The sequence below is a fragment of the Pristiophorus japonicus genome, chromosome 15, assembly GCF_044704955.1.
Source record: "Pristiophorus japonicus isolate sPriJap1 chromosome 15, sPriJap1.hap1, whole genome shotgun sequence".
In the NCBI taxonomy this organism is placed as follows: Eukaryota; Metazoa; Chordata; class Chondrichthyes; family Pristiophoridae; genus Pristiophorus; species Pristiophorus japonicus.
The window spans coordinates 165946363-165971452 of record NC_091991.1 but is presented as its reverse complement, the minus strand read 5'-3'; the positions used below and the strand labels follow the sequence as shown (position 1 = coordinate 165971452).

Genomic DNA, 25090 nt, shown 5'->3' with positions numbered 1-25090 from the left:
TAATCATCTGCAAAGGCAAGAGCCACCAAAATGGCAGCACACTTGTGTTAAGCGTGCTGTCACCTTTGCAGGGTAGGGGAGCAGTGGAATGTACATTTTATTTACTAACAAAGTTGAATGCAATAAAGTGATAGACGGATAGTCAGCCATGATTTTATTGTAATTATTGATAACCCGAGCTGTAAAATAATGGTACATTGGTCTGTTAGCCTTCTAAATAAACACATTGTTGTGCCCGCAGCTAGGACCTGCGCTCAGTAGCTTTTGCATCAAGGGGGAATATCGGGTAATTTGTATATATTATTACTGCTACATTCTAGTATATTTTCCAGGAAATTGCTCTGTATCAGAGGAGTCATTGTTTTTTTGACAATGGGGATGTTCATGTATGTAGAGTACAATAAATTCAGGACTCTTGTCACTGATTTTTATTACTTGGGATTTTATCTGGTGCAGATAAACACATAATATATCTGGTAGATATCTGGTATGTAGTGGTACTGGGGTGGGGAAATAGAGTTTAGCTGCACTTGAGTTTAGTCCTGGGCTTTGGATGGTTCTGGGCTTTGATAGTCCCAGGTGGGGGGGGGGGGGGTCCTGGTGTTTGACGGTAATGAAGTGAGGCTGCTGGCGGTTGGCATCAAGATCCTTTGATCTGACATCACTTTTCAAAAGCATTTTGAGTAATTTCTGGGGAGGGGGATAAAATGGTACCACCTAATGGCCGGAGCCTTTATTTGCACAGTGACAGGAACCCGATGACACTTTAAATGCGGACATGGGAATTTATAATGGCAAAAGTTGTCATAAAAAGTGTGACCACAAAGAATACAGTTTTGTAGACAGGAAGTGAATGCAAATGCAAGATTTTTAATTGTGATTAAAATGTCAAATAAATATTTTTTCAACTTGCACTTCTGGTCCACAAACTCTCACTTCCTGTCACAGCTTGACATTGTAAAATGCTATGTAACTATTTCTAACGAAAAGTCCATTGTTAAATGACAACACTGATCCGTAATAATTACCTGCCATGCCACTAGATTTGGATCATCTGCCCTAACATTTTACATGGCTCGGTGTCAATTTTTTTAAATCAGGGGCGTTGCACACCGGGCGCAGCTCTTCCGGGCGGTGTTGCTCAGCGCTGCCGATAAACCGGACCCGAGAATCACTGTGGGGCGCTGGAGGCTGACCGCCCCGGCCAAAACACTTCATTGCTGCCGCTCCGGGGCGAAAATTGGAGCGCAGAAGTCCCGAAAATCCAACCCTGAAGCCCAGACCCATCCTGAAATTCTTACCAAAGTCCAGGACAATCTCCCAATTCTATCAAAGCTCATGGCACTCCTCAGTTACCAAAGTGCAGGACTGCCCCCAAGAGCAGATTAATCCCAATTGTTTTACCCAATATACTAACTACCAGGGCCATAAAATCCTGCAGTGGTTCTTCTCTCCAAATGAAGTTATGATGGGAGACCTGGAGAACCCCCATGGAATTTCAGGACCCAGAGATTCATCTTCAACATCTTGCACACCACCTTGCTGTGTATTTTCAACTTAATAACTGGGAAGGGATAAAAATAAATAAATACATTGATAAAGAAATAAAGGAATATATTTAAAATGACCATAACAACCTGTAGGGAAAGAATGAATTAGACTGACTTGCTAATGTAATCTGCTATTAATTATTGTTTATATTGTAGTGTTAGCTTTTAGCCTTTCTGAGTCAGAAGGTTGTGGGTTCAAGTCCCACTCCAGGGGCTTGAGCACAAAAATCTAGGCTGACACTCCAGTACAGTACTGAGGAAGTGGTGCACTGTCGGAGGTTCCGTCTTTTGGATGAGGTGTTAAACCGAGGCCCCGTTTGCTATCTCGGGTGGATGTAAAAGATCCTATGGCATTATATAGAAGAGCAGGGGAGTTATCCCCGGTGTCCTGGCCAATATTTATCAGTATACATCACTAAAACTGATTATTTGGTATTATCGCATTGCTGTTTGTGGGAGCTTGCTGTGTGCAAATTGGCTGCTGCGTTTCCTACTTGACAACAGTGACTATACTTCAAAAAGTACTTCATTGGCTGTAAAACGCTTTGGGAAGTCTGGTGGTTGTGAAATGACTGGGAATTAAACATGCAAGGTATAACATATTTGGAAAGCTAGAGGGGAAAATGGGAGGTGGAGTAGCTGTACTTATCAGGGATAACATAATGGCAGTAGAAAAAAGTGATGCAGTTATCAGCAAGACAGAAATAGAGTCAGCTAATAAAGGCAAGTATTCTGTTTGCCTTTTTAACCACCTTATCTGTGGACATGCACTCCAACGTCCCTTTGTTCCTCTACACTTCTCAGTATACTATCCTTCAATGGGACTGAAATTGATCAAAGGCAAGTTCCGCCGAAAAGACCACTAAGATCCTGACGGTACTTTGGGCGGAAGTTTGGTCAAAAAAGAAGAAAAAAGTACCCAGTGGCTAAAATGGGTGTTACACGCTGATTCTGGACAGAAGAGGGCTGTAGGTGGGATTCTGGGTGGCAAATGCAATCCTGGAGGAAGTTATGCCGAGGCTGGAGTTGGGCCCGGGGGGGGCTGGAGGGGGGAACGCACAAAAAAAATGTTAAAAAAATAAAAAACAAAACCTTCAGAGGACCCTTTCAGAGTAAAGAAAAAAATCTCACCTTTTCTTGCAGGTCATCATACCTACCCTCCAGGTAAGACCTGCTTCCACATGACAGTCTTTTCTCCTGCAGGAGCGGAGGATCACTGCTGAATCTCGGGCGGGAGGACTTTTTCGGCATTCACGCCAGCGGACGCTCCCCAGCAGTCCTTCCAAACCGCAGGCGTGGGGGCATAACTAATTTCCACGGCGGGGAGAGCACTGAAAAAATGGGGAAACTGCCGAGTTGCAGCCGGCGGTAGGGTCATCAATTTCGGGCCCATAGTGTATTCCCTTGCCTTGATAGCCTTCCCCAAATGCATTACCTCACACTTCTCTGGATTGAATTCCATTTGCCACTGTTCTGCTCTCCTGACAAGTTCATTGATATCTTCCTGCAGTTTACAGCTTTCTTTCTCGTTATCAACCACACGGCCAATTTTTGAATCATCTGCAAACTTCTTAATCATATCCCCTATATTCAAGTCTAAATCATTGATATGTACCGCAAAAACCAAGGGACCTAGTACTGAGCCCTGCGGGACCCTACTGCAAACAGCCATCGACCATTACCCTTTGCTTCCTTCCTCTGAGCCAATTTTGGATCCAACTTGCTACTTTGCCTTGGATCCCACGGGGTTTTACTTTCGTGAACAGACTGCCATGTGGGATCTTATCAAAAGCCTTGCTAAAATCCATATACACTACATCAAATGCACTACCCTCATCGACCCTCTTTGCTACCTCCTCAAAAAATTCAATCAAGTTAGTCAGATACGACCTTCCCTGAACAAATCCATGCTGACTGGCCTTGATTAGTCTTTCGAAATGAAAATTTATCCTGTCCCTCAGAATTTTTACCAATCATTTTCTCACCACCGAGGCTAAGCTGACAGGCCTGTAATGACTTGGTCTATCCCTTTATCCCTTTTTAAACAAACGTACAACGTTAGCAGTCCTCCGGCACCACACCTGTAGCCAGAGAGGATTGGAAAATGATAGTCAGAGCCTCTGCTATTTCCTCTTTTGCTTCTCTTAACAGCCTGGGATACATTTCATCCAGGTGTGGAGATTTATCCACTTTCAAAGTTGCTAAACCCCTTAATACTTCCTCTGTCACTATATTTATTTCATCTAATATTTCAGACTCTTCCTCCCTGATTGCAATGTCAACATATAATATGCTTTAAAATAATAATTGAGAAGGACATAAGTATGATGAAGACCAGGGTGGAGAAAAGCCGACTTTTAGGGGCTGAGAATAGAACTTGGGAAAATAAAATGGACAGAAATATTGGCAAACACTTTTGTAGAACAGCAATGGGAAACATTTAAAATGGTGTTCAACAGAGTCCAGGAAAAATATATTCCGCTAATAAACAAGAACAAGCTAAATACTGAGGAGGACCGCAACACATTACAGGAAAACATTAATAAACTTGCACAATGGGCATATAATTGGAAAATTAAATTCAACACAGATAAACGTGAGGTATTACATTTTGATAGGAAGAATTGGGAGGTCACTTATTGCTTGGAAGTTGCGAGTCTGGGTGGGGTAGAGGAGCAAAGGGATCTCAGAGTACAAATACACAAATCATTAAATGTAGCGACACAGGTTAACATGACCATAAAAAAAGCAAACCAGGCACTCGGGTTTATTTCTAGAGGTATAGAATTGAAAAGTAATGAAGCTATGCTAAACCTATATTGAACCTTGGTTAGACCACACTTTGAGTACTGTGTATAATTCTGGTCGCCATATTATAAAAAGGATATAGAGGCACTGGAGATTTATAAGAATGATACCAGAAATGCGAGGGTATGCCTATCAGGAAAGGATGAACAGTCTGGGTCTCTTTTTGCTTGAAAAAAGAAGGCTGAGAGGTGACCTAATAGAGGTCTTTAAAATTATGAAAGGTTTTGATGGAGCAGATACAGAGAGTGTTTCCACTTGTGGGGAAGAGCATAACTAGAAATATAGTATAAGATAGTCACCAAGAAATCAAATAGGGAATTCAGAAGAAACTTCTTTACCCAGAGAGTGGTGAGAATGTGGAAGTCGCTACCACAGGAAGTAATTGAGACAAATAGTATAGATGCATTTAAGGAGAGGCTAGATAAGCATATGAGGGAGAAGGGAATAGAGGGTTATGCTGACAGTTAGATGAGGAAAGACGGGAGGAGGCTCGAGTGGAGCATAAATGCTGGCACGGACTGGTTGAGCCGAATGGCCTATGCTATATATCCTATGTAATCCTATGTATGTAATTCTATGAAAGGTGCTATATAAATACAAATCTTTCTTTTTTATTATTAAGTAGTGTAGTATGGTCAATGTTAAAATAGTGACTACTGAACTTTTGAACCGAGACGGACCCTAGAGCACTAGCTAGTTTCAATATGAAGTAATCACCTACTTAATGAGGGGACATAATTAAAGTTGCGCCATTGCATACTAGTTTCTAAGTTTCAGGGATACAAGGACAAAAGTTAGTCCTGCAAAAGGAAAACATATTATCTATTAATTAGGGTTTCTGTAGAAGGAGGGAATTAACTGGTGCCGAGTGGTACAGAATCAAAGACATCATTATAATTAAAGGTTTCACTTGGTGGAATAGCAATTAAATGTAACAAGAGCAACATTATTGATAACAAAGTAAGGGAGTTATATTGATCTCGGGTTAGCCTAGCGGAGAAAGAGCTTGTTAGTAAGGAAACCAACTTATTAACTGAAGTGATTGTAAAGGCATAGGTCCAATTAGATTCTGCTTATCTTCTCCTTTTCTTCTTGGGCAGTCCCTCGGAGTCGAGGATGACTTGCTTCCACACTAAAAATGAGTTCTCAGGTGACTGAAGAGTCCGATGCAGGACCTACAGTCTCTGTCACAGGTGGGACAGACGGTGGTTGAAGGGACTTTGGTTGAAGGGGTGGGTGGGTGGGGTGCTTGGGTTGTCGAGCGCTCCTTTTGCTGTTTGTGCTTGGCCTCTGCTTGTTCTCGGTGAAGAGACTCGAAGTGTTCGGCGCCTTCCCGGATGCTTCTCCACTTTTGGCGGTCTTGGGCCAGGGATTCCCAGGTGACGGTGGGGATGTTGCACTTTTTCAAGGAGGCTTTGAGGGTGTCCTTGAAGCGTTTCCTCTGCCCACCTGGAGCTCGCTTGCCATGTCGGAGCCCCAAGTAGAGCGTTTGTTTTGGGAGTCTGTATCAGGCATGCGGACAACGTGGCCGGTCCATCGGAGCTGATCGAGTGTGGTCAATGCTTCGATGCTGGCCTGAGCGAGAACACTGACATTGGTGCGCATATCCTGCCAATGGGTTTGCAGGATCTTGCGGAGGCAGCATTGGTGGTACTTCTCCAGTGCTTTGAGGTGCCTGCTGTACGTAGTCCGTGTCTCTGAAGCATATAGGAGGACGGGTATTACTACTGCTCTGTTGATCATGAGCTTGGTGCTGGGTTTGAAGTCCTGTTCATCAAACACTCTCTTCCTCAGGCGACCGAAGGCTGCACTGGCACACTGAAGGTGGTGTTGGACTTCATCATCGACGTCTGACCTTATTGACAATGGGTTCCTGAGGTATGGAAAATGGTCCACATTGTGCAGGGCCTCGTCATGGATTTTGATAATTGGGGGGGCAGTACTGTGCAGCGGGGGCAGGTTGGTAGAGGACCTTTGTCTTACGGATGTTTAGTGTAAGGCCCATGCTCGCATATACTTCTGTGAAGATGTTGACAATGGTGTGCAGACGCAAGCGTCGTTTGCGTACTGTAATTCAATGACAAAGGATGGGATCTGGACTGGAGGCGATGGAAGTTTCCCGTTTGTTCTGTAGATTAGTTCCACTTCAGCGGAGCTTACTGAGGGCGAGATGGAGAATTGCAGCAAGGAAAATCGAGAAGGGTGTTGATGCAATGACAGAATCCTTGCTTGACCCCGGTCCGTATGTGAATTGGGTCTGTGGTGGATCCGTTGGTCAGGATCATGGCTTGCATGTCATCGTGAAGCAGGCGGACGATGGTAACAAACTTTTGAGGGCAGTCGAACTTGAAGAGGACGCTCCATAATCCCTCACGGTTGATAGTGCCAAGACCTTTGTGAGGTCAAAGAAGACTGTGTAGAGAGGTGGTGTTCCCTGCATTTCTCCTGAATTTGACGCGCAGTGAAGTTCATGTCCATGGTGCCCCTTAGTGGGCGGAATCCGCATTGTGACTCTGGGAGGAGCTCTTCAGCTTATATGGAGTTGAACGTTAACTTTTGGTAAAATCAAGTAATGCAGAGGTGTGTGAATTGTCATATAGTCGGTGGTAGAGAGCTGCATAAAAAGTGACAGATCGTAATGAACATTTGGATTTGTAAAGGTTTGATCGGCCTGAAATACACAGTTCAGAACTGTAACGTGTTTGAGTCTCCAACCATCAGTTGTAAGTGCTATCTTGTAAGTGTATATTTACGTACTATTGCATGTACATTGTTCTTAATAAATCTATGAACACTTGACCTTAACATTTCAAGAACTGTATTGATAATTGAGGGATAGAAAATCTAATCATAATTAAAAAAAAAAATTGTCCTGTGGGCAAGGCCAGCATTTATTGTCCATCCCTAATTAAGAAGGTGGTGGTGAGCCGCCGCCTTGAACTGCTGCAATCTTTGTGCTGAAGATACTCCCACAGTGCTGTTAAGGAGGAAGTTCCAGGACTTTGACCCAGCGACGATGAAGGAACGGCGATATACTTCTAAGTTATGATGGAGCGTAACTTGGAAGGGAACTTGCAGGTAGTGGTGTTCCCATGCGCCTGCTGCCCTGGTGGTGGAGGTCGTGGTAGAGGTCGCGGATTTGGGAGGTGCTGCCGAAGAAGCCTTGGTGAGTTGCTGCAGTGCATCTTGTAGATGGTACGCACTGCATCCACAGTGCGCCAGTGGTGGAGGGAATGAATGTTGAAGGTAGTAGATGGGGTGCCGCTCAAGCGGGCTGTTTTGCCTTGGATGATGTCAAGCTTCTTGAGTGTTGTTGGAGCTGAACTCATCCATCCTCTAACAATGTAGTCAAACGCCTATGCTGTCTTGGTCTTATGGATAATCCCATTATAAAAGTGTTTGCATTTACTTATGATACCTGATATGCCTTTAGGTGGTGCTGTGACAGGTCTTTTTAATGTTAAGCTTTGCTAACGTTGGTAACACCTTGCCTCAGGACACTCATGGAGAAATTAGCGCCTGTTCGGAAATGAGGAAATCGTGTCAGTACAAGATAGGCATCTTTTGTTTTAAAATAAAAATTGGAGCCCTTTCAAACATGTAACGAGGAGCAGGCAGGAATCCTGTCCTTTTGTCACGGGATACAGAGACGTGTGAAAGTGTCCCTACCATCACCTTTCTTGAGCTCAGTTAACTCACAACTGGTCAAAGATGAAACCTTCGACCCTCCTGCTCCCTAATAGCTCAGCCAGTCGATGCACTGCCCAGAGTGGAACTGAGGCACATAGAAGTTTCATTCCTGGTCCATGCTAAGTCCGTTGGGAGAAATTGGAATGCTACAATTGGCGTTGCAGAAAATTAGCGATCTTTGTGGGAAAAAAAGACAAATTTGCATTTATACAGCACCTCTTACAACCTCTGGATGTCCAAATTGCGGCCAATGAACCACTTTTGGAGTGTAGTCACTGTTATAATGTCAGAAACATTGCAGCCAAATTGTGCACAGCAAGGTCCCACAATCAGCACTGTGATAATGACCAGATCTTCTGTTTTAGTGATGTTGGTTGAGCGATAAATGTTGGCAATAACACTGGGGAAAAATTCCCTTGCTCTTCTTTGAATAGTGCCATGGGATCTTTTATGTCCATCTGAGAGGACAGACACCTCAGTTTAACATCTCATCTGATAGTGCAGCAGTTTTGCACTGAAGTGTCAGTCTAAGTGTCTGGAGTGGGACTTGAATCCACAATCTTCTGACTCAGAGGCGAGTGTGCGACCACTGACACCTAATTTGTGTGTGTGTGGTGTGTGTGTGTGCATATTACACACTAGTAGGGTAGATAAAGGGGAACCAGTGGATGTTGTATATTTGGATTTCCAAAAGGCATTTGATAAGGTGCCACATAAAAGGTTATTACACAAGATAAGGGATTGGAGGTAATGGAGGTTACCAAGTGGGTTTGATGGAACTTAACAAACTGAGTTTTAGGCGAGCAGGTTATTGGTGAATAGCTGTTGCTTGATGGCACTACTGATGGCTCCTCCCATCACTTCACTGATGACTGAAAGGTCCAGGGTACAGCGCGAGCTAGTGCAGGACGGCAACGGCAGCGAAGAGTGATGTCAGCAAGGTCCAGGTCGATGATTAGAGCGTGGGCAGATTCAGCAGGAGCGGCGAGAGGGGCGAATGAGCTGTGAGAGACTGTGGAGGGATGTGATCGGGGCCCAGGGGAGGCGTGAGTTCAGGGCAGCACAGGCCAGCCCACACTGCAATATGTGTGCGTACTAGGTCCGTGCAGCAGAGCAGGTTTCTAGTTGTCTTGGGTAATCCTTGCCACTGGACCAAGACCTAGCTGTCAAGCCTTTGTGGTGGCTGGTGTGCAATGACCACCACACGTTAAAAAAATTACATGCACAGGCATCTTCCACCCTTGAGGATGTAGTTCGGGTTCTTCATTCTAAATACCTGTGAATTCATCCTTTTTTTTGGCGTGGAAGCAAGTCACCCTCGTTTCGAGGGACTGCCTATGATGATGATGTATTACACACTAAGAGCCTCCATTATATATATTTTAAAATAACTCAATAAATCTCATGAGAGGTGACAAGAGACAAATCTAAAAGCTGGGCCCTCCTTCCCCTATCCATTTTTACACAACGAGTTGTTATAATCTTGGAATGCGCTGCCTGAAAGGGTGGTGGAAGCAGTTTCAGTAGAAACTTTCAAAAGGAAATTGGATATATACTTGAAAAGGAAAAATTACAGGGCTATGGAGAAAGAGCCAGGGGGAGTGAGATGAATTGGATAACTCTTTCAAAGAGCCAGCACAGGCATGATGGGCTGAATGGCTTCCTTCTGTGCTGTCTGATACTATGAAAAGAGCAGGGAAGTGGAACAAATTGGATAGCTCTTTCAAAGAGTCGGCACATGCACGATGGCACGTGATGTCTGCTGGTAAGCTTGAGGCCTTCGGTGATCAGTGGGCACCGCAGGGACTGGAGTGCACAGTCGACAGTGGAAACAATACTATTATTTAACTTTGCTAAGTTTCCTTTTTCTCTTGTACGACTTGGCTGTTTATTAGGTGCGCCCCTCTAAACAGGGGGTGCTTTTAAAGAAAGACTTGCATTAATATAGCACCTTTCATGACCACTGTACATCCCAAAGTGTTTTACAGCCAATAAAGTACTTTTTGAAATGGTGTCACTGTTGTAATGTAGGAAACGCGGCAGCCAATTTGCCCACAGCAAGCTACCACAAACAGCGATGTGATAATGAGCAGATAATCTGTTTTAGTGATGTTGGTTGAGGGATAAATATTGGCCAGGACACCGGGGATAAACTCTCCCGCTCTTCTTCGAAAATAGTGGCTGTGGGATCTTTTACGGGCCGACCTGAGAGAGCAGACGGGGCCTTGGTTTAAAGTCTCATCCGAGGGACGGCACCTCCGACAGTGCAGCACTCCCTCAGCACTGCAGTGAAGTGTCAGCCTAGATTTATGTGCTCAAGTCCCTGGAGTGGGACTTGGTTTAACGTCTCATCCGAAAGACAGTTAGATTCCTTCTGTTAGGTGACACCCAGGCAACCCAGTGTCTCTTTTAAGGCTTCAACTAGCAGAGGCACAGGCAGGATGGGGCTTAATGCTCTCCTTCTGTGAGAGGCTGAATGGCCTCCTCCAGTGATGGGCTGAATGGCCTCCTCCTGTGATGAGCCCCCCCCCCCCCTGACGCTCGGTTGCTGGGGACGTGCTGCGTGGGCCGGAAGTAGGGCTGCGTGGGGTCGGAATGAAGTTCCGGAGCAGCAGCGTTGGTGTGTCGGTGCAGGGAGACTGAGCGGTGCCGACCGGCGAGTCAGGGGGTTTGAGTATTTCATTAAAAAAAAACAACCATTTTCTATACATAAATATATATATATGATACTATATCTGTTTTAAATTCAGTTGGCGGCCGCCGCCCCACCCACCCACCCACTCACAGGTGCCGAGCGAGCCGTTAGCTGGAGCCGGAGAAGGAGGCTGAGGAAATGGAGAGCGGGGAGGAGCAGGAGCAAGACCCGGAGCTGGATCGGAAGCGGGATCGGGAGCTGGAGCAAGACCCGGACCCGGATCAGGAGCGGGATCGGGAGCTGGAGCTGGAGCAGGACCAAGGCGAGTCCCTCAACCTGACCGAGTTCTCGGATGAGATCCTGCTGAACATCCTGGGCTTCGTGCCCAGCTGCGACCTGCTGCTGAATGTCAGGAAAGTGAGCAGAAAGTTTGCGTCCCTGTGTGTGGACAAGAGCCTGGTCAGCTGTGTCACTCTGCACAAGGAGTACCAGGTAAATAGCCACCGTTGTCAGGCCGGGTTGCCCACCGTCCTGCTATTTGCTCACTCTTGCTGCTATTAGAAACCCACTGTTGACCAGTGAGTTTTAAAATGAAGCCTAGCATTTAGCGCAAACTAATCCCAGCCATTTCGTTAACTCTGTATCGTTTCTGTCTTCGCAGATGCTGCCTGACCTGCTGAGTGTTTCCCAGCATTTTCTGTGTTTATTGCACTCCCAGGTCGTGTGACGATGGGAAATAGCTGAAGTCAGACCCTCTGAAATAGAAACAGAAAATGCTGGAAATACTCAGCAGGTCGGGCAGTATATCTGTGGAGAAAGAAACAGAGTTAGCGTTTATAGGGCGGCCTAAATGTAGACTGTGGAATTCCTTTAACTGACCACCTAATTTGCATCCAGTGCCACCAATTATCTCATTCCAACACCGAACAGGGATGAGACAAAAGAAATATTAACTCATCCTGGCCGGTGTCCTTAACTTCAGGAGCAGAGATTCTAAATTAGGAGGTTACGCACGAGTATTTCCCATTTATTTTGATAACTTCAATTATATTGTTCAGACTAGGTAGAGTTGAATTCATTCAGATTAAAAATCTGCATTTGAACCCTATACTTTGTCTTCCACAGCCAAACCTTTCTTTTCTATGCCTATCTATTCCTTGAGTGAATTAAAAAAAAAATTGCTTGGTGTAATCTTATTCTTTAGTTTTGAACTATTAATTGTAAGAAGTCTAACATTTATGTCTCTTTGATTAATTAAACAATATAGCAGTTGGCTTTAAAGCCAAGAAAACCAATCAGTACTGCTGCACAATCGCATTTAGTTACCAACTTTGTTTGCATATTAATAAAATCACTAACAACAAAATAAGTCATTCTTGGCAAATGTGCTATAAGAAAATGTAAAAAACTTTTGCCACCTTGGCAAATCGGTTGGTAAGCACATTGCGTAATGTGGAACTATGCCATACCAATTGGGTCAGTGCAACCCTGGTATGTGCCAATGTTGATAATCAAGGCAGCAGAAGTGATGTACAGTTGGTCTCTGTGCCACTGGGCTATGCTTTGGGGGGGTGTTGCAGTTGAGATGGAGTGGCAGTGAAGCCAGATTCTCTGCGCTTTCTGCTGTCCAGTGCCAGTCTGCTAGAAAGGACCTATGTGGACACCAGATAAAGACAGAATAAGGCTTAAATAGCTGTCTGGTACCAAAAAAAGTGCCTTGATCATTTTAGCTCATGGTTTTCCCCATTTTCTCTTCTAGGTCCTGTGATACGTTCAAACACTTACCCCCTCCAACTTCATTCGTTCTAATTCAATAAATTGACTCCTCTCTCTGCCACTGAGTTCAAATGATCTAGGTCCTAAAATTGCCCTTGTTCTGTGATTTTTGTTAATATAAACATGAAGATTATAATTGATAAATTTGATTATGCAGCAGTACTGACACGTTCTGTTGCTTCATTGTTTAATGTACGAGCTGAAACACAAATTTTAGAATGCTCTGCCTAACTATGTGTGATCTCTTGCAAATGGTGCCATTATTCAAGGTTAATTTGCCAGTAATCTAACCTCAAAAGCCCTGCTGTTAACCCAGAGTGTTGTATTATTGTGCTTTTTCATGGCAATGGAATCTCGCCGGCATAAACAATGCCTATGTTCAGTCCGTAACCTTAGCAAATCCAGTAAATGGTGAAGCGAGTGGTTTTACTGATGTGCTGAGTAGTGTGAGAGTGCACCTTTTCCTTGAATCATTGTGTGGAGTTCAAGGCCAAGTGTTCAATGCAGGACTCTAGATTCTTGGCCAGAAGACCTTTTGAACTGGAGGTCTGTCATTTGTGGACAAAGCACTAGCAAACGCAGTGAATTATTTCTATGCCATGGTGACCATTTTATTTCTGCCAGCAAATTGTGTGCAGTTATTTATTTATTTTTTTAAATTCTATTTTTTTGCCTTTGTTCTCTTTCTCATGGTAGCCATTGACATCCTAGTGGGGTAGAATTTTGTGGACTGGGTGGCCTCTTGCCATGGGCAAGTGTCCACAATTCATCTGTGAGCTTTGACAGGTAAAATATCTGCCGGGGGTGGAGGAAGAACCTTGACTCTGTCCTTGGCCAACTTTAAGAGATCAGGTAGGCCGTTCAGCCCATCCAGTTCATCCTACAAAGCAAAAAGAACTACACCTGCACACCTCCGCCAAGGTTCAGTGGATAGCGATCAGAAGGTACCATGACTGTTTTTTTGTTCTCTGTAACCCAGACATGCTGAGGCCGATTGTGGTGCAGCTAACACTGTCCCTGCTAACTCAGGAAAAATTTAGGGTTGACTCTCTGATCTTCCAGTTCTGTCTGACTCAACTACTCCATAACAAACTCAGAGCTTGGGGGGAGGGCCTTTATTTCACTATTTCAACAACAGCTTGCATTTATAAAAAGAAAGAAAGAGTTGGATTGATATAGTGCCTTTCATGACCATGTCTCAAAGTGCTTTACAGCCAATGAAGTACTTTTGGAGTGAAGTCATTGTTGTAATGTAGGAAACGTGGCAGCCACAAACAGCAATGTGATAATGACCAGATAATCTGTTTTTTTTTTGTGATGTTGATTGAGGGATGAATAATGGTCAGGACACCGGTGATAACTCCCCTGCTCTTCTTCAAAATAGTGCCATCGGATCTTTTACATCCACCTGAGAGAGCAGACGGGGCCTCGGTTTAACGTCTCATCTGAAAGACGGCACCTCCGACAGTGCTGCATTTCTTTAGCACTGCATGGGAGTGTCAGCCTAGATTTTTGTGCTCAAGTCCCTGGAGTGGGACCTGAACCCACAACCTCTGACTCCGAGGCGAGTGTGCTGCCGCCCTCTGAGCCACAGCTAACACTGTTAGCACCTTTAACGTAATAAAACCTCCCTAGGTGCTTCACGGGAGCGTAATCAGACAAAAATTGACAAGGGCGCAGTTGTTCCATATCTATCTCAAACGTAAAAGGCCTTCAATCACTCTAAACTGATATTTTGCTAGAACGCAGGGTAGGTTGCGGTGGGAGATCGCAGGTTCGATTCCTGGTCTCTGCTGAGTGAGCTGATGTCCACCAGGGGGAGCTACAACTGGCCTCGGCAGCTCGAGGGAGTGGAGGGGAAACTTGAGTTGAGTTTCCTTCCGCAGTAACTGTTCACTGACCCCTGCTGGAAAGTGCATGCATTTGAACACCGGTTGAAGGACAGGATCAAACTCGGCTTTGAATAGTTTGCTGACTCTCTTAGTAGGCTGCTGTTGGTGTCCTTGTAAACCATAATTCAACAAAAGTCAGGAAAAGGGAAGAACGTAAGGGCAGGGGAGGAAGGAAGAGAGCATTGTGTTGCTTTACTGCAGGACTCTTAACAGTTTGAACCAGATAATGGAATACTGACAAAATGGAGAGGGAAACATGGGAAGGGAAATGTTTTTTTAAAACACCGAGTCTATAAAGGCAAGACCAAAACTAAAATGGATGAAATAAATATCTAGCAATTAAATCGAATATGGCAAAGACTGAAATCAACAGGTAAAAGAAATTGACAAATTCACAAAATATAATAGACGTAAAGATTAATAGGAAACCCACACATAAACACACGTTTTTTTTTGCATTGTGCAATTGGAAATGATGACAATTGACTTTAAGGAGGAAAGTAACCACTAGAGGGCACTGCCTGCAGCATTAAATAGGGAATGAAGGCAAGTGGTTAACCCGCCACTGAAACCTAACTTAACTCTGTGAAGACAGCAGTCACTCTTTTGCACCAGACTTGACCTCACCCGGGATATTTGTGGGGTGGGGGTGGGGGCGAGTGTTCAGTGGTTTGGTACTTTTCCCTTCTAATTCTGTCTCTTGATCTTAAGCATTAAAGCGGAAAGACTTGCATTTATATAGCATCTTTCACAGCCACCGGACGTTCCGAAGTGCTTTATAGCCCAATGAAGTACTTTACGAAGTGTTGTCACTGTTGTAACGTAGGAACTGATTAAGATAGAAACTGTGAATTGCTGTACGTTTGCACAGAAATAACTTCACACAACCTGATTGATCCTGAGGTAAATGACATCCAAAACAGACTGGCCGTTTTAAATGGATTTTCACGGGCCAGCTCCAGTATCTTGCCCAACTTGTCAGCCTTCGTGTGTGAACACATGTGAACGTTGATGAGCTTTGGCTGTGGAAAGCATCATGACCAGAAGACTCTGGTCCTGCCTGCTGTCACACATTTATACTTTACACTAGGGGGATCTCTGAGTAGCAACCAGGAGTGGGAGCCTTCAATTTCTGCTCCCTAGTCCGAACCCAGAGGTACAGCACCCTCACTGCTGCCCTGCTTGGGATCTGAGCTGCAGCCCACAGACTGAACTGGGACTTTCTGCTCTTGATTTTTGGACCTCTACCACAGCACACGGTGCATTTACTGAGCCATTGGATTCTTGATGTCCAGTGACTAGTTTTGTGTGAGGTGGGAGTCACAGTTGGAAAGGCGCGAGGCAGTCAATCAGCTGCAAGCTGGCCATTTGGTGATGGGGAGCCAGGATTGGGCACGACCCAGCAGTCAATGGGCAAATGGACCAAAGTATCACTTTGGCCCAACTGTGACGTTGTAAATATGATGCTTATTTTAATTATCAATTGAGGTTTTTTTCTTCTTAAAAAGTATTTCTCGCTTTCGTAGCCTTGAGCTAAATTCTGTATTCTTTCCAGGAAAGTGGCGCAAAGGTGACGTCTCTGCTGAAAGAGATAGCCAGTGACATTCAACTACTGAAGCTGAGTGGCTGTTATTGGTTGTCTGGCTCAACCATCGACCTGGTGGCAAAGTGTAAAAACATCCTGAAGCTGGACCTGACGGGATGTCGCATGACGTCGCTGCGCCTCTCCAAGATGCTGTCTGTGCTCTCTAACCTGCGCTCTCTGGCTCTGGACGTCAGCCAAGGATTTGACGTTGGCCAACTCAGCAGCGAATGCAAGGCCACTCTTGGTAAAGTAACTGAACTCAAGCAGACTTTGTTCACCCCTTCCTACGGCGTTGTCCCTTGCTGCACCAACCTAGAGCGGCTGCTGCTTTACTTCGAGATCCCCGACCGGACTCGGGAGGGCGAAATGCTCTCGGGCCAGCTGATGGTCGGACAAAGCAACATTCCCCACTATCAAAATCTCAAGGTCTTCTACGCCAGGCTGTCGCCAGGCTACGTTAACCAGGAAGTCGGGAGGTTTTACCTGTCTGTTCTGAGCATTCGGACCCCCGAGAACCTCCGTGCCTTTATCCTCTCCGTCCCCGGGATCTTTGTGGACACCGGATGCTCCACGCGAAACTTCCTCGATTGTATGACCAAAAACTTCAGCTTGGAGGCCTTGCAGCTCCCCCGTTCCTGGTTGAACGGATCCTCGCTTCTGCATTCCTCGCTTCTGCACACCATCACGTTGAGCAACCCCGTCTATTTGAACTTCAGCCACTGCATCCTGTCTGGCTGCCAGCTGAGCCATCAGATCATCAACGGCGGCCGGAACGTCCAGTCGCTGGTCAGCCTGAACCTCAGCGGCTGCGTCCACTGCCTGCTGTCGGACTGCTCCATCTTCCGCAAGGCCAAAGATGACATTGATTTCGACGTGGTGGAGGCGCTGGTGAACTGCTGCCCCAACCTGAAGCACCTGAATCTGTCTGCAGCCCACCACCACAGCCCCGAGGGGGCCGGCAAGCACCTGTGCCTGCTGCTGGCCCGGCTGAAGCGGTTGCGTTCGCTGTCGCTGCCCGTCTGCTGCATTGTGCAAAGTGCCAAAAACGCCGACAAGCTGCCTAATCACGCGGTGCTGGCTGTGGGGGCGCAGTCCGTGCGCCGGGGAGTGGGCAAGAAGGTCCGGATCGGAGCCCCGACTTACCCGAACAGTATCCCGGAACAGCTGTCTCTGAATCTGCCGCCCACCGTCTTTGGGACTCTCCTGGAGAATGTTCCCTTTTTGGAAGAGCTGGAGCTGATTGGGTCCAGTTTCTCCTCCAATGTGCCTCGGAACGAGCCCGCCATTCGGAACATGCAGCCGCCCTGTGAGCGGGCGCAGCGGGTCCGGGACGAAGAGTTGGCGCTCATCGGACAATTGCCGCGCCTGCGCTCCCTGACCTTGGCCCAGCTCCCTGGCATTCTGACTGGGTCGGGGCTGATTGGCATCGGACTGAAGTGCCAGCAGCTGCGGACATTGTCCCTGGCCAACCTCGGCCTGCTGGGCAAGGTGGCTTACATGCCAGCCTTGTGCGAAATGCTGAAACACTGCAAACAATTGAAGGACTTGAGGTGAGCGCATGTATTTATTGCAATTCACAGTTTTGAGACGTGCTACGGAAATGAAGGGTGCACCTTCTATGAGACATAACAGCCTTTCACATCTTAATGTAATATAGTTTGCAATCCTCCATGTAAAAGCGAGAACTTGTAAGTCCTTGGGATTTCCCTGTGAATTATTTTTTGAGTACAGACCTCTGTTGTGTTGGCAGGCGTGGCAGCCATTTTGCATATAAAGTCCCAGAAACATCTATGAGATAAATCAGTGTGTCTCAAACTGGGGTCCACGGACCCCTAGGGGTCTGTAGAGACTTTCCAGGGGGTCCACACCTGGAGGTAATTTCAAACCTGCTCCTCCTTATAAAACCGACACTGATTCAGTCCTTTATAGTTACAGTATTCTCAACGGCTGGGCTGGACCCGCCTCCTCACAGAGGCCCACAGCTCTCCCTCACTTTGCATCGAGTGCTCCCCGCCGATCGAGCCAATCCCTCTCCCGGCGCCGCGACCCTGTGTCATCCTCCCGACACGATTAGAGCGCTTGCTGGGCCCTTCATACACGTACCTGAACATGTTCACGCAAACGCGTGCAGTCCCGCAGTGAGCTGTTATGAACACGCCAGTGGGACAGTGCGGTACTGAGCTGTGCTTCCAGCAACAGCCCCAGCCCATGTGTGGGTGCTCCTGCCCTCGCTCACCGTGGCCAGCCTGCTGATGGCTTTCAAAATTGCCCGGCACTAAGTGGCTAATAGTGCCCATCTGTTGCTGCGGAGTGCCCAGAATTGCTGAGAGAAGCGGGCACACCCATCTCACTGAGATCTGTAAGTAAATACCTGTTCTTAAAAGCATTATTAAAACACTCTCTCCACGCAGCACTTTCATATTATGAGTATTCTGTCGTATAATTTCGATGAGGGGTCTGTAATTACTAACCCATTTGGAAAGGGGTCCTTCAACCAAAAAAGCTGAGAACCACTGAGGTAAGTGACCAGTTACGGTAGCGTATGTTACTGGACTCGTAATCCAGAGGCCTGCACTAATCTAGAGAATTTGGCTTCAAATCCCACCATGACAGATGGAGAATTTGAATTTAATTTTTTTTTTTTAAAAGCTGGAAATAAAATAAAAAGCTAGTGTCCGTAAAAGTGACCATAAAGTTGTTGCATTATTGTAAAAATCCAGCTGGTTCACTAATGTCCTTTAGGGAAGGGAACCTGCCGTCCTCACCCGGTCTGGCACTTGCCGTGACTCCAGACCCACACCAGCTCTTAACTGCCCTGTGAAGTAGCCGAGAAAGCCACTCAGTTGTTTGAAACTGCTCAGGAAGAAAGCCTGTCTCCTTCCAGTTGTGCCGATGGTATCCTCGGCTGCCATGGATCACTACTTTCAGTCGAGAACGTGGGGTGAGGGAAAGAAATAAGTAGAACTAGCGTTATCGCTCATGTTCAGTTGTAATCAAGTGACATTCCATTCATTGCTTGACATGCCTTTCTGGTGCTTGTTATTTGTGTGCTCACTGGCTCACTCACGCACTTTCTCTCATTCGAGGCTCTGTTAATCTACCGTACACTGTAGTCATTTGCGGCATGTTTTATTGTTTTGTTTGCTTTACTCTGTCATGGATGGGGAAAAAAGATGATCGAACTGTTTGCATCGGTGGGGGAAGTTACCTTTTAGTCTCTTTTAGCTGTTTTGCCCTTGAGTAATTTTGTTCAGTGCTGCATTGTTCATTTGTGGAGGTCGATTTTTGAGACAAATACTTAGACTCATGGGAGCAATATTTTTGTCCCAACAAATGCTTACGCATTGCAGTTCCCAATTAACATAAGTAAAACTACAGATTTGAATAGCGTTTGTGATTAGATGGGAATTGTGGCTACAGGGAATTCTACATCACTATCTGCAGGGTTTAACTGCCAGTGGTTGTTCACCACCTAATGTCACTTGTACTGGCCAGACAGCTGCTGTCTTACCGCTCCTGCCTGTTTTATTTATTTATATATTATATACAGGTGTGTTTCTTATCCATCATCTTCATGTTGCTGCTTCTCTCTTTTTCCCCCTCCCTGTACTCTTCTGTTGTATCTTTTTGCATCTCTTCCCTTACTGGGTGAAGAAGGGAGCTGTCAATGGCAGCATCTTCTGCAGCTCCTACTTTTGCTACATTTCCACTCTCTCTTCTTCCTTCCTGTCCGACTCTGATCATTCCCCACCCCCACCCTCTGCCTTACAGTTTCCCCCTTTCTTCCTCTGCTTTCCCTTTCTCTCCATAGCCTTCCTGTTGCTTCTCCATTTCTATTCCTACTCTGTGCCCTGTCTCGCTTTCTTACTCACCCGCCCCCCCACCCCTTCTAATTTTCTCCCTAAAATTACTATCCCCTGCCCGATCACCCCCATTTTCTCCATCCCTCCTCACCCCCTGCCACTTTCCCTGTTCTTCTCAATCCTTCCTATTGTGATAATTTGGCAAAACCTTCCTGTTCTCTTCTCCCCAGTGACTCAATAAAGTCTACAAACTGAAAGGTTAAAATTTGATAATCTTAGGAAGTGAAAGTCAAGTAGCACTTGCATGCAGTAACATCTGGATGAACGAGCACAGGAGACCTACCTCGGAGACTCAGTCGCACAATGCAATACTGGAAAGGTAAGTAATGGTAAGTCGAGAAAGCGATACAAACCTTTCCGTTTCCTTTAGAAGGATTCTAGCTGTTGTGCTCAGATTGTGACACCAGAAGCAAAAGTGATAATCCTAGCAAAACATTCCAAATGCAAGACTTAAAAATATTTTTTTGTATATCCATTGGTTGGATATAAAATCCTCATTAGGAAAATTCTGGAAGTGAAGTCATCATCATAGACAGTCCCTCGGAATCGAGGAAGACTTGCTCCCACTCCTGAAATGAGTTCTTTGGTGGCTGAACAGTCCGATACGAGAGCCACAGAATCTGTCACAGGTGGGACAGATTGTCGTTGAGGGAAGGGGTGGGTGGGACTAGTTTGCCGCATGCTCCTTCTGCTGTCTGCGCTTGGTTTCTGCATGCTCTCGGCGATGAGACTCGAGGTGCTCAGCGCCCTCCCGGATACACTTCCTCCACTTAGGGCGGTCTTGGGCCAGGGACTCCCAGGTGTCAGCATAGTCATCATGAAAACATTGATTCTTTTAGTTAAAATACTAGTAGATCCACCGAGGTGTTGCTCATTGAGCCAGCGCAAAGGAGGACAGTTGGATTGTACTAAGGCGTGTAAAAATGTTGCAAGCAAAACAATGGTGCAGATGGAAGGAAGAATGGCCATGGCGAGGGGAGGGGAGGGAGGATGAGACTGTTTTTGATTGATCCCTACGAAATATTGAGGAGTTCTGATTTTGTGTGTGTGTAAAACTGACAAATACTGGATCTTCTGTGGCGTTGCTCACATTCGGCCTAAGGAGACGCAGCTTGAGAGTGACCAGAGTGTTGCATCATGTAACATGCACCAGCTGATCTGTGCTGTGGCTCATGGAGAAACGTAAAAACATTTTCTTCCTGCAACTGCGTTTCTCCAGTTTTGCCACCATGTCTTTCTGTTTGTCCTCTACCTTTCTCACTATGACTCGCACTTTTCTCGGTGTCGGTGCTGTTTTTGTTTCTGAAGCTTTTTCTCCCGTCACTGCATAAGTCTCTCTCACCTATACCTTTTACAATCCATCCCTGTGGCTCTCGCGTGTGTTCTTATCCCCCCTTGTGTTCAGATTCTATACCACTCACTTTAATTTTGAAGCCCAGGATACACAGCAGGATGGCCACAACATGGGCCAGGGTGGAGGGGAGTCCTGAGATTTAGCAGGGTGAGGCTGTCGGGGAGGTAATGTAGCATGTGCATTGTAAGGGAGGAAGTAGACACGGGCAGGGGTCTGGGGGAAGTGTGTTGTGGAGTCATTGGGCATGGAGCTAATTCCCATTAGGGAATTGGGAGTACATGATAGGATTGGGCCATGGAGACATTGTGGGGGGAAGATGGCGTCTGAACTGCTTGACAGGCAGAGGTGTAGTGGGATTAGATAGTGTCAGAAAGAGGATCTGCGATAAATTGGGCAATGGGTGCTGAGGTTTAGAAGCTGCTGAAGTTTAGAAGCAGGTGAGAGGCTATAAGGGGGAAGGGCCATGTGCACTTGGGCAGTGGGAGTAATTGTGGGGAGTCTGTATTGGACACTCTGGGTGGGGAGGGGGGAAATCTGGAAAGACTGCACTTTGCTTTGGCAATGTCAGGAGGGAGGCAGTCTGGGGTTTGACAGGTCTGGGCTTCAGCTTGACCTACTTTGATTGTGGGTAGGAGGAGGAGGCTAATGTGGCAGGGCACACACAAGCAGCCAATAGCAGACACCGTTTCAAAATCCTCCCACCCCTTTCTCCTGGTAGTTGTGATTGATGTTGAGTAGCATTCTCCAAGAAAGTTAGGCTGCTCATCAACTTTTCCTTCAGGTACCCATCCTCACCTCCCTTTCTCTTTCCATTTGCTCTGTATCCACAGTATCCCTTTCCTCCTTGTTGTAAAGCACTCTGAATGTGAGGAGCACCATCTGAATGCAAGTGTTGCACATCATCAAAATGGCTGCTCTTCATTGGTGGGTCTGGACAATGATCCTTGGCTGGCTGTTTGACGATGAGGAGCCTTGAAACTGAGTGCATGCTCACTCAAGATCCACATGTACACTTTCCAGCAGAGTGACTATACTGATCAGGAGAAGAAACAAGTTCTTTTCTTTCAGTAGAATATTAGGTTGCTGGTCGTCTTCTTTCGTATGGTGGTAGCAAATCAAATTCCAATATCTAAGTTGGATATCCAGGCCAAAGCTTCCGGTGTAACAGCATGGATACTTTGTAGGCTACCTGCGAATTTCCTCTGAGGGCAGTGTTCAATGATATGCTCCAGGGGGGTCTGATTAGGAGCTCCAAAATGACATGATGGGGATACTTTAATCTCCTAACTATGGAGAAGGTGGCAGCATCGACCATGACCGGTTCTGAGGTGGTTGATGGTTGTCCACTGTTTGTGAGGAAGGTTTGATCCTTCAGGTTGTACTGTGGGGTCCTCTATAAGGAATCCATTCCGTATGTCGCAGTTCTTCCAAACATTTTGCCATCGGTCATCAAGGCTGAGGGGAGATCGCTGAAGGGCATTGGCGACGGTCCAAAATGGCTGCCTTGATTTGAGACCGATTGGTGGTAGGTTGTTCAGGTCAGCTTGGATCGGCATATCTTTGCTGGTGTAGCAGTTGTATTCTCTGGAAACTGCATATTCGCGGCGTAGGTGTGGCAGTGCGATGTTGGCAAGCACGGGCAGCCATGGTGTTGGTGCCGATAAAAGCGTCCTGGTGATAATTCTCATAGTAGAATTCAGCTGGACATCAACGGATTTGACATGCGGACTTGATAGTCATGCCGGAGAGTCATGCCAGAGTACACCAGGGCGAGTTTGAGTGTCTGCTCCCCATGTGGATCCGACGGGTTTCTGGATCAAGTTGACCCTACTCTTTAGTTACTTGCTAAGGTTCTGGAGATGTTGTCTATATGATGGGGTGCAATCAAGCGTTACTCCTAAATCGGAGAGGGTTTTGGCATGGTTTATCTCTGCACGGCAAAAGGAGACTTTCAAAGCTTAGTTTGCTTGATGGATGTTGAGGTGGAATGTTGAGGTGATGGTCTTTTGCAGGTTTGGCCGAAGTCGCCATCGGCGGAAATAGGCCTTCATCCTCTGTAAATCACTGGTCAGGATCTCTTCGGTGATGGACAGATTCGTGTTTTGCGTGGCCAAGGCTGGGTGAGAAGGCTGTTTTCAGAACCAAGTGTTCAGGAGCCGAGACATTGCTTGGCGAGTTTCCTCTATCTTCCAGCGTGCCCCAAACCTTTCCTGAAGAATTTGACTCATACTGGGGTACAGTTCCAGGGTATACCGACAAGGCCCCTCTGTGCCCAAGGTTATCTTCATGCTTGTGGCCAGTATTTGCAGATTATTTGAGCTCTTTCCTCTAGCGGATGGGCCAGCCACTTCCTGATTGGTTCAAAGTGACACACAAGATAGGAGCGAGGAGATGCAAATCTGAGGCACGACAGCGCCATCACTGTCAATAGGGTGTAATTACAATGTGACACGTTTATATAGGCATTTTCCATTATAAATGTGAACGCAATAACAGCAACTTGTATTTATATAGCGCCTTTAATGTAGTGAAACATCCTAAGGCGCTTCGCAGAAGTATTATGAGACGAAAAATTTGACACCGAGCCACATAAAGAGAAATTAGGTCAGGTGACCAAAAGCTTGGTCAAAGAGGTAGGTTTTAAGAAGCGTCTTGAAGGAGGAAAGAGGTGGAGAGGTTTAGGCAGGGAGTTCCAGAGCTTGGGGCCTAAGCAACAGAAGGCACGGCCACCAATGGTTGAGCAATTATAATCGGGGGTGCTCAAGAGGGCAGAATTAGAGGAGCAGTTTGTGGGGCTGGAGGAGATTAGAGATGGGGAAGGGGAAGGGCGAGGCCATGGAGGGATTTGCAAACCAGGATGAGAATCACAGGAATTTATAATGGGGAAAATCTGATGGGGAAGTGGGGCGATATAAGATTTTCTTAAAATAGATATAGTTCCTTCTTGTCAGCTTGGTGCCTTAATGCAGTACTGATGGAATGACCTGCCAGAATTGTCAACTAGGGACAGCACAAGTAGACAGAAACAAGAGTTACTGCCGTTATTAAAGCTCTTGAAATATGCATGGCTTTTTATTATTGCCCAAATAATTCACGTTTGAACTTTCTTGCGTGGGGTAGATCTGATGAGAAGTGCAGACGTACTTTGAAAGCTGGCACTTTACAAGGTCGTAGAACACAATTTGTAAGATTCGGATTTCATTGTCTTTTCATTCTTCCTACAGACTAGAACAGCCGTACCTGTCGGCAAGCGCGCCGTTCTTCCAAGCACTGGGCCACTGCTCGTCACTGGAGCGATTCTGCATTGTCTCTCGGCATGGAACCTTCCAGCCTGATGCGGTGCTCTCGTTCATGACCAAGTGCCCGGCTGTCATCATGTGTCACATGTTCACCGGAGAAACTCTCGTGGCTTGCAAGAACCTTCAGCAAGCGTTGATTCAAGGGTGAGTGAAAGAAATGGCTGGTGTGCACGAGCAGTGAATCACAGTTGCAATATATATATATATATATATATAGGGAACCAATGCACGAGCTACTTGACGCCTTGTGTGGAAGTACACCAGAGGGCCAGTGGGTCTAACGAATGCCAAATAAAATGCGTCAGAAAACCAGCAGGTTGCCTTTAGATCCCATCGATACATTTTTTATTTATGGGTTTTGAAATGCTATTTAAAGGAATGATCCATGATTTAAAAATTCATAACTAACACCTTTTCTAAACGTCTCCTGTTCGGGCTGTCAGCGTTGCCATATTTCTGAGGCATAGCTGCAAGAACAGGAGAATATATAGGTAACCCGTCTTCCTGATGGTTCAGTGTGTGGGTGACTGCAATGCGTGATGTGGCACTTTCATATGGAACTGGAAGGTTTAACTGAGCTGGGCTTGGTCGAGGCCTACAATTGGCCTCTGGTATACTGTGCTAAGGAAGGGAGTAAT

General features: G+C 46.1%; 1 protein-coding gene across 3 annotated transcripts in view; it reads left to right on the top strand.

The window, feature by feature from the left end:
• The first annotated feature begins 10647 nt into the window (after nt 1–10647).
• Nucleotides 10648–25090, top strand: part of fbxl18 (F-box and leucine-rich repeat protein 18) — a 38862-nt gene continuing 24419 nt past the window's right edge. The window contains exons 1-4 of one of the 3 annotated variants that reach the window (XM_070901269.1): nt 10686–10716; nt 10799–11175; nt 15907–17486; nt 24378–24596. In XM_070901269.1, coding sequence (XP_070757370.1) covers nt 10882–11175; nt 15907–17486; nt 24378–24596 — 2093 coding nt within the window. In that variant the 5' untranslated portion in view covers nt 10686–10716; nt 10799–10881. Of the gene's footprint in view, nt 11176–15906; nt 17487–18347; nt 19073–24377; nt 24597–25090 lie in introns of those variants that run through there. The other 2 variants (XM_070901268.1, XM_070901270.1) reach the window with 2 other exon arrangements.